The following is a 16,438-nucleotide window of genomic DNA, read 5'->3' as shown; positions in this document are numbered from 1 at the left end:
ACATGGTTTAGAAACAGGTATTGAGAGGATCATATTCTGGGGCTATCTAGGGGTGTGTCTGTTCCTATGTATGTAGGACACACTTGCATGTCAGCACCTATCAGGAGAGCCGCTTAGCCGATTGTCGTCACACTTGTATTAACGCTGAGTTATTGATAGTAGCAGATTTGGGGGATTTATGGGGCTGTCTGTCGATCTGTAGATTCACTCATCTATATGCCACATTTACATTTTAGCATCGATCAGGAGAACCATTTACCTAACTGACTGAACATTTCTTATTCTATACTATCCTGTACACACTGATGATACATGTCATACTGATCATGAGTGCTCTAATTCAGAATTAAGAGTCGTTGCAGGGGATGGATAGAGCAGTGCGGAGCCCCTGCAATGCTGTACAGCAAGCTGCCCAGAGCCACTCTCTGCTAAGCAGCCTGAGCGCTAGTGAAGGGGAGACTTGTGGGTCTGTATCCTGCAGCAGGATTTTGTCCTTATGCATGGGGGGGGCTGGGGGGGGGGGGGCTTACCTGGCAGCTACATCAGTTGCAATGAGGATCTTGAAAATGCTGGACTTGAATTTTGCCAGAGCAGCAAATCTCTGTTTCTGAAGTAACACAAATGTTTCATTTTAGTACAACTATAACAAATGTAAAATGGATATAAAAACATGAGATTTCAAAAATAATGGTTTGCTGCAGGTCACAGCGAGTTGTAGTAACTTTGATAATACAATGCAATGCACGCTTACTATATATACACAGCAGTCACTGTCATATAAAAACATGTTCTAGGCAGTATTTTCTTCACTGTTTCTTCTCCACTAAACTTCTACCTGACAACGGGACATGTAGTTTTGAAGCTTGTGTATCTTAAACCTATGAAATATTTCTCTCTCTCTCTCTCTCTCTCTCTCTACACATACACAGTTGCAGACAAAAGAATTGGCACCCTATACTTACATAATTCAAGAAAACATGTTAAATACAAGCACTTAGTTAACATTCACCACTAATTAATATGACAAAGACCAAAATATACAATTTCTGGTACTTTAACAATATTTATTAAAAAAAAAAAAAAAATTAAGCAGCATTATAAAATCAATAGCCAGAAAAATAGGTCATGATTTCCAACATCTGGTTTGACAGCACAGCAGATGATGGTGAAGACAAAGGAGTTGGATTCATGTTTGAGAAAAGCACTCGTAGCAAACAAAGTTGTTAACTACAGAACAGTACCAAAGAAATAGAGAATAGCAATCAGAGCAATAATCAAGCAGCTCCAGAGAACACATTCAATGAAGCGCTTGAAAGAAGTGGACGTCCAAAGAAAATTACAGGTACAGCAAATAGGCGAATCATCCCATAGCTATCCATAATAAACAGCCAAGACTTAAAGAAAGATTTCAAAGCTTCGGGTATAATAGTGTACAAAAGAACTGTACAAGGCATCTGAACACAGAAGACTTGCATACATGTAGACTTCACTGCAAAACACTTTGAAAGAAAATTCTTAAAACAAGCCATCTGAAATTTGCCTTCAGTGAAGAAAACCTTGTGCCTACAGAGGTGGTTTGATCGTGATATGCTTGTGTTTTAGTAGTTCAGGGACTGGAATCATGTGATTGAAGATCGAGTGAAAGCAGCTATGTATTAAACACATGCTACACAGTACAATGATTCCATCTGTTCGAAGGCTGAGTGACAGATTTCTTTCAGTCTACTTCAGGGTATCTACATAATACTCAAAAATAGCTAAAAATAAACACCAAAAAACAGAAGCACTAATTATGATATAATAAGCATAGGGTGCCAATACTTTCGTCTGCGACTGTGTGTATATGTATGTATATAAGTTATCAAGTTTAACATTGTTGGTGTAAAATAAAATCTCTCAATGAACTGTTTCCCAGGAAGTGTTTCCCCTTCATGGCCTACCTGTTTCATCATGGAGTGGAGAGCCACAGATGGGAAGCTGAATTCTCTAAGCATCATGTTCAAGATTTGACAATTTCTAAAAACAAAACACACACAGTTCAGCATGGCTGCACAGCCCGTTCCAGCAGTGCTAGTGAATGACACACACACACACACACTCCGTTCCAGCAGTGCTAGTGAATGGCACACACACACACACACACACTCCGTTCCAGTAGTGCTAGTGAATGGCACACACACACACACACACACTCCGTTCCAGTAGTGCTAGTGAATGGTACCCGCACACACTCCGTTCCAGCAGTACTAGTGGATGACACACACACACACACACACACACACTCCCACCAGCAGTGCTAGTGGATGACACACGCACACGCACACACACACACACACACACACACACACACACACACTCCGTTCCAGCAGTGCTAGTGGATGACACACGCACACGCACACACACACACACACTCCGTTCCAGCAGTGCTAGTGGATGACACACACACACACTGTTCCAGCAGTGCTAGTGGATGACACACACACACTCTATTCCAGCAGTGCTAGTGGATGGCAGTTGTTCTGCTCCGTTATCATACAGAACACGTGCTGACCACCTTCCACACTGTCACTAACACATAAACCCTTTAACATCACTCTGTTCCGCTTATTATCACACTGAAATGTCCCAGCCACAATATGATGGGAGTCACTGGCTAAATTTACAACAAACACAGCCCTATCAAGCTCACGTGCTGCTACTGCTGGAATCTACTTCACCCTCTCCTTTTTAATAATGACAAGGGTTACAACAAAACTTCCAGTGGGGGTCACTGTATGCTAATCACGCACCAAAAGAACATACCAATAACTGAACATACATTGTATTTACAATGACTTCGTAAGATTGTACTTACCTAATCATGGCCATGCGTCACCTCTGCTTTATTTTTATTCCTTAGACTGGTAAAATGTAATTTGTCGAATGTTTCCATTAATTCAAGCTTACTAGCACAAGAGATTTGTTACTGTGCTGTGCTATTAGGCTATCGCTATTAATTCCACTGAAATGTATTTTTTGAACTTCATTCTATTAATGTTTTGTCAAGTTACCCATTCCCACTCTGCAATACAATCATCAGTAGCTTCACTGTAAAAATGTAGAATCTAAAAGACTCCAAATTATTATTAATTAGTCAATTAGCGCACACTTTTATCCAAAGTGACTTTCAGAGACTAGGGGGTGAAATATGCATCACAACCACTGGACCACCAAGCCTCCAAATCAATATAATTTTCAAAAGAAAGGTTATAACTACTATAATTCTAATATGAGAATTACTTCTGTATTCAAATACTTTGCAAAAGCAGGATTCAATGCTATAATGTCAGTGACTGTAAGTAAAGGCTGCATGGACTGCACTGCAAGGAGAGTTAGCAGCTGGGGACATATTGTTGTTGTGTGTGTGTCTGTCTCAACTATATAGTGGATTTGTCATTTAGATTGATACAAAAAATGCAGTATAAACAGATTCACCCTGTTTTGACATATTGAGAAGTCTTTTGTAAAATTCCTAACAATATATACCGAGCATCAAAAGAAACAACACTATTATAACATTTATTTTCGAAAAAAAATAAGGTATATAAAATGATGACCATTGATGAAAACAATATGCCACATCTGTCAAGAGAGCAGCGCCTTCGTGCAATCGGCATGTTAGAGGCTGGACTAGGGCAGTGTACTGTGGCTCGCCATTTTGGGTGCTCACAGCCAGCGATTTCAAACCTGGCAAGACGGTAAAACCAGACACACTCTGTCAACTGGGAGATCAAGATCGACATATCATTTGCAGCATCTTCGTGATGTCAATTGTTAAATTGTTAAAATATAACTGCGTTATTTTTTCTCAAGTTGTGTGATAAATTTCTTAATGAGATTTGCAGCAGATTACAGGAGATGTATTACTGTCTCAGTAACAGTAACACAATTTGTTCCTTGAATTTGACACATTTTGACCCATGGAACGATTTTAATCATACCAAACTGGCACTGACCCACACCTCCAGCGTTCCATGCAACTCACATTGCTAAAATCTAGTACAGTATGACGGCCATATGACCTCAAAATCCTAGAAAAAGAACATTCCTATCTGGGTGCCACAAGTCATTGAAACACATCCAGTGGAGACAAGCTGCTCATACTGTCAGATGAAATTGGCACAGCTCTGCATCCAGGAGGTTCACAACTCCCCTTGTTTAGATGTCTTATTGAAGACTAGATCAATCAGGACCCTGTAGATCAACACTGAACTGATCACACTCCTCATCCCAGAATGAATAAGGCACGCCCAAGTCAGTAGCTTTACTTCTAGGAGCGACTCATGTAGCCAGAAGGGAGGCAAGATTTATTTATTATTTAACATCAATCTCCTGATCATTATAAAGGTAGTTGAGAAATCCAGGACTGGGGCTAGCGCGAGTTCCAATTACCGGTTTAACATAACGTGTGCATCTTTCACACACGACAATGTGAGATGTATGAGGTGATAGTAACATATTATGCACGATTTGTCAGAATCATTTTATTAGCTAAGTATTCTTTAAGTACTTTATGAACAGAGATACCTACTTGCAAGTGTTGGTGAAGATCATGATAGACCAGTCTTCATGTTCGTTCTGAAATTTCTGAATCAAACGCACCAGGTAAGCATCTTTCACTTTCTCAGCAACAAGAATGTATCTCTGGTCCAGTTCATCGACCGTGCGCACCCTGAGAGAGAGAGAGAGAGAGAGAGAGTGTGAGAGAGAGAACAAAACAGTAAAATGTCTTCAATCACCTGGCGGCACTCTACGATGCGAGCTGTGCTGCCAGCACTTTACAAACAAGACCTCTACGGTGAATGGCAGTGCACACTAGGCCAGTTATATCAGAGTATTGTGTCTGGCTGTGTGGTGGATGCTCACTCAGACTGAGACTCCCAGTAGAAGGGCTTGTTCATGGCTATGCTCTTCAGCTCCTGCAGGGTGTCTGTTAAGGTGGCGCTGAACAGCAAGGTCTGTCTTTTAGCAGGAACAGCTCCCAGGATCACCTCCAGGTCTTTGGTGAAATCTGTACAGCCTTGTTCTAGGAGTCTGTCAGCTTCATCCAGAACCTGGGAGGAAGGGTAAACTGTCAGGAGACGCAGCAAGCCCAATGCATTCTCAACGTATTACCTAGTGTGCAGACGCAGCAAGCCCAACGCATTCCCAATTTCCAAAGACTTAGATTTTAATCAAGTCTACCTAATTGTTCTCTGTTCTGGGCTAAATAGATTCAGTTCTGTACAGCTGACCTGGTCTCTTATGGTATAACAGTGCCTTCTCCAGAGCTCTCTGAAGCTATCCCGAGTGGTTCTGTCAACCGAAGAGCAAAACAAATGTACTAAGGTACAGGTGATATTAAATACTAGACTTTGTATAATGTGTCGTATTAAGGGAAATCAGGGATTATGGGAAATATAGTAATATATAAAAATATAAACCCCCCCCCCCCCCCCCCCCAGTTTGGCTGGCTAGCTTCCCCTCTGAAATGTTTGGTGTCGGGGAATGACAAGAAGCCTGGCTAGTATATACCAGGAAGCGGAGTTTTCTCATATTGAAGGTGTTGGAACTTCTGATATGGTCAGCCAGTCTCCCGGGGGTTGCTATGACAACGTGAGGCTTTTTGGAGAGTTCCAGGGCCTGTGCTACCATATCTGAAGAGAAAATACAAAAACAGAGTCACACTGTTACAGAGGTACACACGCATCAGGAAAACTTATTCCAAGTATTACTTTTAGTTTTACTATTAAAGATCTTTCCAAATGTAAACAAAATGTTTTGCACAATGAAAGACAACGTCTGAATACTACCACAAATAAACTATGAAGGTAGTGTGCATGCTCTGTGTCAGTGAAGTCTTTATTTCTCAGTAAAAACAAGTTTAAATTGCAGTGAGCTGGTTCTGCTGTTTATGATATTAAATACTAAATGTGTACACAACACTTGAACACGTTTGGTCACCATCTCAACTGTTTCATGGAACTGGGGTTACCATATTCTGCAAGTATTAATACAGCACTGTATTCGATGAAATTATTATTACTAGTGTATTTGTTACCATCCTTCTCGAACTTCAGTTTATTACAACATGCGATATGTGTTTTTTCTCCCTTACAGACCGACGTCATAGCGTATTCGTGAATATTGCATCGTGCACGGGGGTAGGTTTTGTACAGCGGTATTGGCGCTACCCTTCAGAGCGGGAGGTCCTGGGTTCACGCCCGCCCTGTGAGAAACTCCTGCCTGCAGGAACCCAGATTGTTACATACTTTCAAACGGAGAGGCAGCATTTTTGTCTTACAGGTGCATTTACAACCATTTTTGTCACAGTCTGGAGCTCTGCAAATTCGAGCCTTACACATTTTACAGAACATGAGTCCATTTCGCCATCAACCTGGCAAGATTATCAACACCAATAATCTGCCTTCACTCAGCTTCCATTTCTCTCAGCTGCCGGCGGACTTGACAAAAACACCCTGAACACAGTGAACGATAGGTGAGGCTGCTAGAGGACATAACAATAGATAGTCCCCCTTGCAAATGAGGTATCTCTCAAGGGTTCTATCCTGGTTAAATACATTTTATTTTTTTATATAAATTTGAAAAATGTGCATGCATTACAGTAAAATATAAGACCTACAAATGTTAGCACCATGTACTTTAATGCAGAACTCTGCAGTGCATGTCATTTTGTGATGCTCTAACCTTTTGCCCTAAGCAGTCACAGGTAGAAAGGGGTTTGACTTATTTATGTTTTGCATTTTACCCCACTGCTAACAGCACTAGCCCTATCCCCAATAGATGATCTTCTCCTAGGCAATATAATACAACTTTTAATGAGTAAACCGTCTCACAAGTGAACTGATATCTAGCTGAACATGTAATCTGTATTTTACAGAGTTCCCAGTGTACTTACTCATTCCACCCACTACGACACAGTCCCTCAGTCCCAGTGGCCTTCCCAGTACTCGGAACTGCTCTCCAATTTGATACGCCAGCTCCCTGGAAAAACAAAAAACATTCATTTATTGCCTATAATCTAGACAAGCTCACTCAACATAGTAATAAATCACCTTTCAGAGTACAGGAACCCCAGGAACCCTGAGGATGCCACAACAGGGTTCACCACTTTCAGTTTAGGAGTCGTTCCTGACCAGCTGGGTCTGACTGAGTGGGGCGGTGATAATGCCCCCCTACCCAGCACCCAGGGTTCCCATGCCCTGGCATTGTGAAGCAAAGCCCCTGCAGCCCGCTGCACAATGACCAGGTTTCAGAATGGTTCAGTAAGATCTCAAGTCAGTTCAATAACATTGAAAAGGAGCTGTAATCCCAGCAAACCCAACACAATCTGCAGTGCATGAGCTTTGAACATACTGACCTTGTGGGTGTAAGCACCAGACAGAATATCCCGTAGGGGTCCTCTGACAGTTTCTGCAGCACTGGCAGGACGAACGCAGCCGTCTTTCCACTGCCAGTTTTTGCACAACCCATACAGTCCCGACCTTGCAAAAAACAAACAAAATACACTGGGGTTTACCAGCCTTGAAGCAGAATGACTGGGAGGGGCATTCATTTTCCCTTTGATTCCACTCACATCCCTTCTTTCCAGACATTTCTGAATATCTCACTGTACCTCTGAATACAGATCTGCCGCGCAGGGGTACAGTGAGATATTCAGAAATGTCTGGAAAGAAGGGATGTCAGAGGAATCAAAGGGAAAATTAATGCCCAGATGTTATCAATGCAGAATGACGATTTTTTTGAAGTAGGCAATTTCTCACTTCCAATCTACACAAACTTGAATTCATGTGGGCTGTGCTGATTCAAATGCAGTGCGATTAATCCTAACCCTTCACTCTCAGATCATCACTTGATTACTGAATCAGGTAACCGGAGGGGGGGTAAGTATATTGTTGGAATAGCCCCTCCTCCCCTGACCACGTGTACAGCAGTGTCTAGTCGAGTTTAGAGGGTCTTGTCTGTAGATTGATTTGTATGACACATTAATTCAGTACTTTTTTACATATAAAAATAGTTCAATATAGCATTACTGTGGCCTTACCTTCTAATATCGCGGGCACACAGCTCTGCTGCACTGGGGTCGGTTTGTTTATACCCATCTGTGTGCACTGCTGTAACAGCCACTCCGACAGCCCCAGTGCTGAGAAATCCGACATCTTTATATTATATCGTATAACAGATCAGGGTTACTTTCCAAGAGAGACAAGCGATCGCTTGTTTAACCCAAATTGTAAACGCGTGGAGCTCACTCTAGCGTCGCGCATATATTACACACAGTCAACACGTCATCATTTGGCTGCTGGGCTTTGTGGGTGGGGCAGTATTATACATTTCCGAGTAAGTTTGTCCCAAATTATTTTTATTTCTGTCTTTGTGGCAATTCCTGACTAGTTTTAACCCTTGTTCTATGGCGGCTAAACAACAGTATTGGACAGCAGGCTATTCGGAATTGTCTTTTTTTAAGACGGTATCGTCGAATGTAACCAGTGATGAAGGAATTAATAAAGTACATTTGCAAAAAAAAAAAAAAAAAGTCCTTTTCTTATAACTACGTGAGGGGGAGTCCAGAAAAGGTGTTGCACCGTTCAGTCTAACTGCCGCCTCATTGTGTTATTTCAGTTATCAGACACGCGTAATCGATGCAAGGAGAATTTCAAATCCGATGTGTTGATGTCTAATGTCAAGGTTTCCAAAGTGTATCATGCACACTCAATTTCTCTTATAAAAAAAAAAGCAGGTTGTTTGCAGTCCAGTTTGTGTACATTCCCACAGGTAGATTCATCCCTCCTTCAAATAGCTTTTACTAACATCTTGCATTGTTCTATTTTAATTACTTTAATTACAAATATTTAGAAAACTAACATGATTTGTTACAAAAAGTACATAATTATAATAACAACGAATAAAAAACCATAATTGAATTAATATTTTTGAAATCATTTGACACATAATTTAAATACTTGGCATACAGTAATACAGTTTACAAAACAGAAAATCTTTGCTTTTGTTTTTTAAGGGCTAGCAGTGGAACCCGTTATATTTTTTCTTTCTTATTGAACAGTTCAGTCTACAGAACCTCACTCTGCAGCAACTTCTCCAAGTGTGGAATAGGAAGAATAATATAATGCTGAATTCGTCTTTATTGAAAGGAAGAGCACGAGAAGCGATTCAGAAGTTAGTCAGTAAACGGGAATTGCGGTGGAATATGTTTCGTTTGTTTGGGAAATAAAACCTTCATGTTTTGTTCTGGTGTGGTATTTATGTTCATATCCACTAGATGGCAGCAAATGACATGCTGTACATGTATAAAATAAACTCGCAAATAGTTCATTAGTGACAAAACAGTACTAATATTTGAGGCCTCTCTGTATAAGAATTCTGTATAAAATCACCAATGATGAATTTTGCTCTATGAAATACATATGAAATGGATGAACATATTTTAAATACATATTTCCAGTTTCAAATGTCTTTTGAATATCTTTTTTTTTTCATGGTTATGGAGTTGTGTTGTTCCCATATTACATTTTTAACATTTTCTCTAAATCTGCCTTTAATGACCACTAGAGATGTCCCATTGTAATTCATGGTCCAGTGGTTAAAGAAACAGATTTATACCCAGGAGGTCCCTGGTTTAAATCCCAGCTCAACCACTGACTCACTATGTGACCCTAAGCAAGTCACTTAACCTCCTTGCGCTTCATGTTTTGAGTGAGACGTTGTTGTAAGTGACTCACACAGCCTGGTTGCTTGGATAAAGGTGCTGCTGAATAAACAAATAATTGCATATATTAACTGCCATTGCAAATCACAGTTGTCATTAATTAAAAGCACAAATAAAAGGAGAGCAAACAGGTAAAAAATATCTTAAATATCCCAGTTATCTTAACTAATGTTTTCCTCTTGTTTAGATTGACTGTTGTTTCAGTCGCCACATCCTGGTTTAAATCCAAGAAGTTTAAACCACCCCTGTGACCTCAAAAGGGCTCTTAACATGTTCACACAGAACAATGGGGTGTTCTTTACATCCACAGGGGGCAGTGTTGCCAGGGGACAGGTTAATCGTTACACTTTGGTGTACCTGCTGTACTGAGAGAGAAGATGTTGTTGAGTGTTCTATAGAAGCCTCAGGAGAGCTTTAAACTTTTGAATTTGTATCAGGATGGGACGACTGACACACAAAATGATACAAAGTGAATCTAAGGGTCCCTGAGCGGCTTACCTGGTAAAAATACAGCGGCGTGGTAGGTAGGAGGAGTCACACAGTGCAGGTTTGGGCTTTTGCTGTGCGAAGTCACCGTTCTTCGCTGGGGATTCCAAAGGGAGCGTGGTATTGGCTTTGGTGCTCCCGTGGGTTAGGAAAGCAGAACCGCAGGGACTGTTTCTCTTCACCACCGGCCAGGGCTGGCCTTTGTGGGTAGGTCGGTAGCTCACCAACATCTGCTCTTGAGAAAAGTAGTCCTTCTGTAAGAACATAAAAAACACACAAAGGAGAGGAGGCCATTGTCTGGGTCCTGGTAGCTGATTAATCCCAAATCTTTGGGTTGGGTCTTAAAGGATCCCAAGCATGAACAGAACTAGATAACCCATTCCATACACTCACCACTCTCTGTGGAGTGTCTCCACACAATTTCTAGCACTGTTCTTAATGTATTTGTTGGGGTTGACTTCAATCAAGTCCCTCCCAATTCTTTGTTCTAGCCTGAATACAGTTAACTCCTCTTAAAATATTTATCATTTACCAGCAATGATATCTTTACTGACACTGTGGAACAGTACATTTCATGGCCATTTCATTAAATGAGCATTCCGACTTGTGGACATATATATATATATATATTATATATATACATATATATATATAATATATATATATAATATATAATATGATACTTTGAACTGACTTCAGGAGCCTCGAAGTCAGTCAACCTGACGGTATATATAAATAACACAGGCTAGATTGACTAAGGTATCTTTATATTAGTAAGTGCTAGCACACATCTAGTGCACAGCTGTGTGTTGACAGCAAAACTAAAAGAATACTTGGTCCATGGATGATCTACAATTGCTTTTTAACATTTTTCAAGCCAGTCAATACAATATTATTGCCATTGAGACCAATGCTGGTCTGGGATCAGTAAATTACAACAGCATTGCCGATTGAGCAGCTGTTTCCAATGGAGTAATACTGTCTGCATTGATGAAAGACCAAGCACTGCCTTACTTCAGCAGTATTAGCATTGCTAGCACTCAGCATTCCAGCAGGGCTTTCACTCCTCTGAGCTCCAAGCTAAGGGAGTCAGTATTTCAACTTAGGCCCTCGGCTCAAATGTTTATTCTGCTACTGCTGAGCTCAGTCTGAACGGAGAATAGCACACACTGGTAGGGTATACCAACTTGGATTTTCATTCACTTGGTTAAAGAAATCTGTTTGCAAGCCATGTTTTCAGATAGTGTTGCACTTCCTGGGTAAGTTTAACCTTGAGAGTGTCCCCACCCCTTTATTGGTTTCTTTCCTGGCAATAACCAATCAGCTGCTTCCCCTATTGACTGAAACGCTTTCAGCCAGTGACATCACTCAAAAGACACTGCTGGAGTGATCACGGAAGTAAAGCAGTAAGAGACTTCCTGGAAGGCAAGGCAAGCAAACTGAGAATGTCATTTTGCCCGGTGTAATAGCAGTTTTTAAAATGAAAACACATAAGAAAGTTTACAAACGAGAGGAGGCCATTCAACCCATCTTGCTCGTTTGGTTGTCAGTAGCTTATTGATCCCAGAATCTCACCAAGCAGCTTCTTGAAGGATCCCAGAGTGTCAGCTTCAACAACACTACTGGGGAGTTGGTTCCAGATTCCCACGATTCTCTGTGTAAAAATGTGCCTCCTATTTTCTATTCTGAATGCCCTTTTATCTAATCTCCATTTGCTATAGCACATGTTTCGTTAAAAACAGCATATTTGAGAACTATTTACTAATAGAAGTGCCTCTAGTGAATGGGTTCCTCCCATTCAATGGAGTGGGCTGCAGCTCATCGGGCACTCAATACCCTGCTCACACAGCATTCCCCCATGGTGCCAGAGAGCCAGCAGATATTCCTCCATTCAGACCATCAGTACAGACATTCCTCCAATCAGAGGAGCAGTACAGACATTCCTCCAATCAGAGCAGCAGTACAGACATCCTTCCAATCACACCATCAGTACAGACATTCCGCCAATCAGTCCATCAGTACAGACATTCCTCCAATCAGACCATCAGTACTGACATTCCTCCTATCACATCATCATTACTGCTACCATCACCAGTCAACAAAATGACCTTAGGTCAGGTTAAGTCTATGCACTGCTCTCTATTGCACAATCACTCCACCTTTGCTGGGGTTCAGCCACAGTCCACAGTGAGGCCCATCTTGACTTGCAAGCTGGCACTTTTAAACTTTCTTCTGTGAAGTCATCTTTTCCCTGTCACTTACCAGCCGCTACAATGAAATGGCCCTGTATAAAACAAGCTGCATATCAATTTTAGAAGAAAGAAATAGCTATTTAAAGAGTAATGCATGCTAATAAACGTTTACCACAGTAAAAGCATAGCAAATTGTAATTAAGCAAAGCATGGTAAAGCATAGGTAAGCAATGTAAAGCCTAGATAGCTATAGTAAAAAAATATTGAAAAGACATGGCAAATTATGGTAAACTATGGTAAATGCATAGCATAGCCACAGGAAAATTGCACAATTACTGATGTTATTACAAAGCGAGGAAGAACAAAGATGCCACAGCTGGTCCTGTCCTTCAGAGCTCTGAAGAATTTGCCATTTAGAAGTGCGGTGACGGAAACTGGATCAGTCACACTGCCAGGGGCTGGAGGGGATTCTTTCAGACAGTTCTATGCCTTCTCAACCCTTGACATTCTCCCAGAGAAGAGCAGAGAGAGCACAGTTACTGCTTCCTAAAAACTGCCTGAGGAAAACACGTCTACTAGCTGTTCCACTGTACAGTAAAGGGTTGGTGCAATAGACATTGTGATATTATTGCTAATTTGATTATTTATTGTACTGAAAAATGATTATTGCCAATAATCGTGTTTCTGAGCATAAAGAGAGGAGTATTAAGAATCATGTAATTCAGGGGGTCGCGGAGTGGATCATCTGGTAGAAGTGCAGTCAGGTGGTGCGCAGGGCCAGTCATACAGCGCAGGCTTGCATCCCGGCTGTGCAAAGCTGTCAGCCTTCGCTGGGGACTCCAAAGGAAGCATCGCATTGGCCCAGGCACTCCCATGGGTTAAGGAGGCAAAACCAGGTACTGTTTCTCCTCATCGTGCTACAGCAAACCCAGAGGCCCAGTGAGCTCATAGAGACACCTGCACGGCTGGCCTTTGTCCTCGCTAACACTTGCTCTCGAGTTCCTGGGTAAAAGGAAGCTGGCACGTTCGTGGGATCGGAGGACACTCACTGAACCTTCAGTCTCCTGAGCCGTGTGGGGAATTGCTGCGGTGAGGAGGAAATGATTGGGCATTCCATATCGGGGGGGTAAAATAATAATTGGACACATTAAATAAATAAAAAAAAGTCATGTCATTTAGAACAATATAATTCAATAAATAATACACATTTTAACTTATGTTAGCTACATGGGTTTCAAATCTGCAGTTTTGAAAGCACACATATTATAACAGACATGATCACTTTAAAACATGATATCTGGTTAGGTTAAAGGAAGTTTCAATTTTCTGAGGAAATATTCTGCTTTCTGTCGAAATACGCAGCTTTTCTGAGTCTGTGTCCTAATGATTCAGCCCACTGGCCTTCAGTTCCCCTGTTGTGGGTAATTGCTGCAGTGAGGAAGTGCAATTGAACTTTTGAAATTAGGGGAATAATAAGGGGTATAGGACCATTGTTCCTGCTCCCATGCTTGGAATTCCTGTCCATTTGACCTCAATGAAACTGACACCCAGCATTTGTCCACAGAGATTGATTGATGTATGTTCCATTTAAATACCAAGATCTCACTGACCAGCATTTGTCACAGAGATTGATTGATGTTTTTATTTCCTGCATGTATCCATTTCTATATCCAAGATCTCACTGACATAAACAAGATTTGCCACTCCTCCTACTTTTGTGTAAAATTTAACAGGAACACTCTATGTATACTGGATACCACACTCCATTCTGAGGAACAGTACTTTCTGTTTAACCACTCTGTATCCACATAGAGAGAATTAATCTTTTATGCTGGACTTTGAACACTCATCTGCTTTGCAATTATTCTGTACAACAGGAATCTCCCTCTCTCCCAGTACCCTGTACCATCTAGGATTATATTTGGCTTACTGGTCTGTAGTTACCTGGTTCAGTTTTGTTTACCTTTTTGTGGATCATAGTCTGTCGGTACCACCCCTGTGTCAAGGAATGACTCTCTTTGTAAATTACTTCTTTCATTTCTTTGAGTACTACTGGGAGGATCTCTGTCCTAGTCCTTTAACACTTCTGCCTCAGTTATGCTAAAGTTATTTAAAACTGGATAGGAACTGGATGACATGTGGGGCATGTTGTCCAGTCTCTGTATACTGGACCCACAACAGGAACACTCTCTGTATACTGGATCTATAACAGGAATACTCTCTCTATGCTGTCCCTACAACAGGAACACTCTCTCTATGCTGTCCCTACAACAGGAACACTCTATGTATACTGGATCTATAACAGAAATACTCTCTCTATGCTGTCCCTACAACAGGAACACTCTCTCTATGCTGTCCCTACAACAGGAACACTCTCTGTATACTGGATCTATAACAGGAATACTCTCTCTATGCTGTCTCTACAACAGGAACACTCTCTGTATACTGTATCCACAACAGGAACACTCTCTGTATACTGGATCCACAACAGGAACACTCTCTGTATACTGGATCTATAACAGGAATACTCTCTCTATGCTGTCCCTACAACAGGAACACTCTCTCTATGCTGTTCCTACAACAGGAACACTCTCTGTATACTGTATCCACAACAGGAACACTCTCTGTATACTGGATCCACAACAGGAACACTCTCTGTATACTGGATCTATAACAGGAACACTCTCTCTAAGGTGTCCCTACAACAGGAACACTCTCTGTATACAGTCCCTACAACGGGAACCTTTTTTGTATACTGGGTTACATCAAACCTGCATTTTTATTTTAAAGCATCTGGTACTAGACTATCAGATGATCAGGCCCTGAAGGGGCGGGGCCAGTTTCGCTTTCCAGGTGAAATGACCCAGGCAGTGCCAGACAGTCAAAAGCAAGGCTTGCAAAGAATTCTCACCAGATACCATTTCATACCAGATATCATGATGTCATGCAGTGTGTTAAACTGTGGACATATAAACAAGTCTGTTAAGTCAGGCAATCCTAAAGCTATGAGTAACATGAACTACCTGATGACCATGGTATGAAGAATAATAAAACAAATAATCATAACGCAAATAATAACAATAAAAAATCATAATACAAATAATAATAATATAAACAAAGTTTCAAGACAATTGGATAAGTGGTTCTACACATATATGCACAAATATAGGTGTGGCATTGATGGACAGATGCATGGACAGACAGACAGCCTCTGTATCTCCAGATATTCTCAATAATTTAATCTGTATCTCCAGATATTCTCAATAATTTAATCTGTATCTCCAGATATTCTCAATGATTTAATCTGTATCTCCAGATATTCTCAATGATTTAATCTGTATCTCCAGATAGTCTCAATAATGTAACCTGTATCTCCAGATATTCTCAATATATTTAATCTGTATCTCCAGATATTCTCAATGATTTAACCTGTATCTCCAGATATTCTCAATGATTTAATCTGTATCTCCAGATATTCTCAATAATTTAATCTGTATCTCTAGATTTTCTCAATAATTTAATGCTACATCATGTTAATCCCAGGTTCCAGGTTACAACAAACATTATCACACACCAAACCAAACATTAATACAACATGAGAAATCTAAAAACGATACAGTCTTCAGGGGCTGAGTGTTCATTTCAAGATGATACCAAAAATAACCAATGGCAACATTTTATTTCCCCTGCTGGTGATGATGTGATTTAGCACATGCAATGTATATTAGCATATACAGCACATTACATAGGTATACACACAGCATATACAGCACATTGCATAGGTATACACACAGCATATACAACACATTGCATAGGTATACACACAGCATATACAGCACATTGTATAGATAAACACATTGCATATACAGCACATTGTATAGATAAACAAAATAAAGATGTAATCTCGACAAACTAAACATGGTTAAAATAAACTATAACATTTGAATAAACAAATCGTATTGTACACCAATATTAAAAACAATAAGGGGTATTG

General features: G+C 40.6%; 1 protein-coding gene across 1 annotated transcript in view; it reads right to left on the bottom strand.

Annotated features, from left to right (window-relative positions):
- ddx49 (DEAD (Asp-Glu-Ala-Asp) box polypeptide 49) overlaps positions 1-8,296 on the bottom strand; it is a 15,400-nt gene extending 7,104 nt beyond the window's left edge. The window contains exons 1-8 of the mRNA XM_041231234.1: positions 8,084-8,296; positions 7,400-7,523; positions 6,938-7,023; positions 5,554-5,675; positions 4,906-5,093; positions 4,571-4,711; positions 1,941-2,016; positions 531-607 (exon numbers count right to left, since the gene is read on the bottom strand). Of these exons, the coding sequence (XP_041087168.1) occupies positions 531-607; positions 1,941-2,016; positions 4,571-4,711; positions 4,906-5,093; positions 5,554-5,675; positions 6,938-7,023; positions 7,400-7,523; positions 8,084-8,198 (929 nt within the window). The 5' untranslated portion in view covers positions 8,199-8,296. The remainder of the gene's footprint in view (positions 1-530; positions 608-1,940; positions 2,017-4,570; positions 4,712-4,905; positions 5,094-5,553; positions 5,676-6,937; positions 7,024-7,399; positions 7,524-8,083) is intronic.
- Positions 8,297-16,438: the final 8,142 nt, after the last annotated feature.

The sequence above is a fragment of the Polyodon spathula genome, chromosome 27 (assembly GCF_017654505.1).
Source record: "Polyodon spathula isolate WHYD16114869_AA chromosome 27, ASM1765450v1, whole genome shotgun sequence".
Lineage (NCBI taxonomy): Eukaryota > Metazoa > Chordata > Actinopteri > Acipenseriformes > Polyodontidae > Polyodon > Polyodon spathula.
Note: the sequence above shows the minus strand (reverse complement) of the source record. Positions and strands in the feature narration are given on the sequence as shown.